Consider the following 3,386-nt stretch of genomic DNA (forward strand, 5'->3'; position numbering starts at 1 on the left):
ACGAGAGCGTTTACCTATGTCTGCTGGACTAGGAGTAGGTGAACTTCGGGCTCGTTTAGGGGTTTGGTTCGGCAGCGTGGTAGCTCTAGATGGTGCAGGTGTAGTGTCCATTTCAGTTGGTAGAGATATGGTTACTCTGGTTTTTGTTTCGTTGATTGTTTGGTAGAATTTGGAAATTACAGCTTGAGTGAGACGTTTCCCATAGGAGCGACGGGCCCAGGACAGGGCATGAGAAACGATGCGGTCGACGGCAGGTGATGATAAAGACTTGGTACGAATGGTGGTCAGCTTCTCTTGAAGTGTGGTTTGGTAATGGTCGATCAAGACCTGCGTAACCTTACAGAGCCATGTCCGATTGAGGGATCTAATATTCGCGTCGACAGCTGATGTTTTCATTGCTGGACGGATAAAACTATCCAACCCAGAGACTTTGCGTTTGAAGGTAAACGCTGGTTGGCCTTGCTGTTGAAGGGTAAGGATTGCCAAATGATGGAGGCACTGCAAAACTTGGAAGAACACCTTCACAAAGGGTTCTTCCTCCTTATGAGTGGGGACTGGTTGGCGTCGGTGGGCTGGTAGTCGTTTCTGTTGTTGGTCAGGTCGATGGTTACCTCTTGATTGGTAGGCTGTGTTGTAGGTAGGTCGGCGATGGGGTGGGATATAGCTGGATGGGTTGGTTGGTGGTCGGCGATTGGTATGTGGTAGAGGTCGATGGAAGACAGGGCCGTTGTAGGGTACGTGATATTGGTTTGGTTGACGATTAGTGTTTCTATTTCTGGCTTCTTGCCAGTGGTTGTTGTAGTTGGGGAGCATAATGAAAATAACTTGGGGTTAGAAGGGAGCGTGAAAATGTTGGGATCAAATTATGCAAATAAGTCAAACTGGGTTTGGGGATATATAAAGCAAGATGAAAAATGCAAAAAAATATATATTTATTAAGTTAAATTTGTTATAATTTCTTCAACCTGTTTTCCTAAACTTAACTGATATAAAACCCAGAGTGAAAACTGTCCACAAAACTTTTGTCCCGGTAATTGAAATTAAAATGTTGAACAATTGATTGGTTGATTAGTCAATTACACTATCTCTTGAGTGGGTTCTAATCCAAAAGAATCAAAAAAATATATGTCATTTGAAGAGTCTTTGTACAAAGCAGAATGATGAACTCCTTTTTGATCGGAAGTATGTATATTTGTTATAGCATAAAATTTCTTTCATCACTCATACAATAATAAAACGGTGATATATTTATCGAGAAAGCTATTCGTTTTTAAAAGTCGGTTTTTTGAAGTTCGTTTTGATAAAACCTACCTATGATTTGTTCTTTGTCTTGATCGATTAATTCATATGTTGGAGGTTTACTTTATCAACATTGAATATTTCGTTTGTCCAGTATCCAACGTAACCTTTTTCAAATTTATTTTTAATATTTGAAAATACGAACGCGATCTCCAACTTTAAATTTGGGTTTAATATTTAAATTACTTATTTCATTTTCAAAATTATTAAGGGTAGAAGAAAACTTTATAATATCTATGTTTTGACTAGCTTCCATTGGAGAAACACCGATGGAAGAATGAATTTTATTATTATATTCCGATACAACAGTGGGTAAAATCAGTGTTGATTTAAGGTTCCTCTTTAATCTTTCTACTACTACAGCTTTTCCCTCGTTATGAGTACTGTAAATTTCAAACGCGAGTGATTTCATATTTTTATTATAAAATTCACTTCCTTTATCTACCCTTAACTTTTGGGGTTTTCTATGTTTCATGATCGTTTCAAAAGCATGTTTGACTGATAATCCTGTTTTGTTTTTCAAAGGAATAACCCAAGCATATCTCGTATACAAATCTATAACTGTTAAGCAATATTTATATCCTCTTTCGACTGGCATATTAATTAAATCGGCTTACCATATTTCATCTTTTTCAAATACTTTAACTTTTAAAAAGTTTTTAGCTTTTCTAAAATTCTTTATGAATTTCATCTGCCAATACCATGCCCAATTTCATCTTTGCTTTTAACAGTTTTATGATTAGAGCCCTTTGCATTCTCTCTTTGAAAGTTGGATTTGGAATATTTTCAAGTTCGATTATCATTTGTCTGTCTGAAGTTTATGTCTTTATTTCTGTATAAAATATCGTGTTTAAGCGCAGAGGCATCAACTCTATTGACTGGTTTATTCACCTGGTTTTGGTTTATCGTTTTCATCTAATCGCAGATCTAGCTTAGTACCTGGACCAGTGTAATTATGACCGAAAAGATGTTTTTCTCCAGGATATTTTGCCCATGGAAATCCAGGAAGAGAGCCTAATGATTTTTGTATATCTGAACCGAAATAAGTTTTTGGAGAGTGAGCGACTATCACTTTTATCCTATAACTTTAAAACCTTTTCCTTTCCTTTCTTCTCTTTATTCTCTTTCCTGCTTGCACGACAGATCCTATAGCTTTAGCTTGGGATGAAATAAGTGATTTGTTGTTTGAAACAAAGCTAGCTACTTTTGGAATTATTGTTTTACGTTGAGAAAATATTGATGAAAAGATACCGTCGCCTGAATAATCTTCAAATTTATGTTGTTCGTGTTTTAGAATTAAACTCATGCTATTTTTAAATTAATTAATGTAATGAAGAAATTGTGGTCTGTTTTTTTTTTCCAAAACAAGAGTTATCTCCCATCTAGAAGTTTCTAGATTAAAACTATAAATAACATTATGTAAAACGAGGCTATTAAAAAAAACGGATGTTAAGCGAAACAAGGAAGTTATTTTATATAAGGGTATTTTTAATATCCTTTTTTCGTTTAATTTAATGAAATGTAGGTTGAATAGGTATTTTTTTGGGTGGGGGTTGATGGAATGTGGGGTGTATAGGAGAGTATGAGGTAAAAGAGATGGTGAGTGATGGGTGGGGGGATTAATTTGGTAAAATTTTTTTGGTAAATCGATATATCTAACCACCATATCTGACCCGCCATATATATAATCACATATACTACTGACATTTCCCGGCGGATTTAAAGATTTTTTATATAGTGTGTGGGAGATCCCACCCTTTGATGATTTTTAGAATCAGATTCCCAAAAACGCGAATTCCTGACATTCCCTATTAGTTTATTAAAGCTGGAACAAAAGGTGAGGGTGGTAAAAAAGACCTTAGGTTGGTTAACAAGAATTGTGAGTGGTAAACAAGTATTGGGTGTGGTAAACAAGATATGAGGGTAAACGGGAGCTGGGTTAATGAATAACAACTAGGGTGGTTAACAAGGGCCTAGGGTGGTGAACAAGAGCTGGAAGTGGTAAACAAGAACTGGGGGTGGTGAACAAAATGAAATGAAATGAATGGAGTTTTACGTCCTACTCTTCTGCACCTTGTGGGCAAGGG

At 36.2% G+C, this 3,386-nt stretch overlaps 1 protein-coding gene across 1 annotated transcript in view; it reads right to left on the reverse strand.

Annotated features, from left to right (window-relative positions):
* The window catches only part of LOTGIDRAFT_157259 (hypothetical protein), a gene marked incomplete at both ends in the record, with an annotated part of 5,769 nt that extends 4,956 nt beyond the window's left edge, over positions 1-813 (reverse strand). Inside the window, one exon of the mRNA XM_009049021.1 lies at positions 15-813. Coding sequence (XP_009047269.1) covers positions 15-813 — 799 coding nt within the window. The remainder of the gene's footprint in view (positions 1-14) is intronic.
* Between the last annotated feature and the right edge of the window lie 2,573 nt (positions 814-3,386).

This window comes from Lottia gigantea, assembly GCF_000327385.1.
Source record: "Lottia gigantea unplaced genomic scaffold LOTGIsca_13, whole genome shotgun sequence".
Lineage (NCBI taxonomy): Eukaryota > Metazoa > Mollusca > Gastropoda > Lottiidae > Lottia > Lottia gigantea.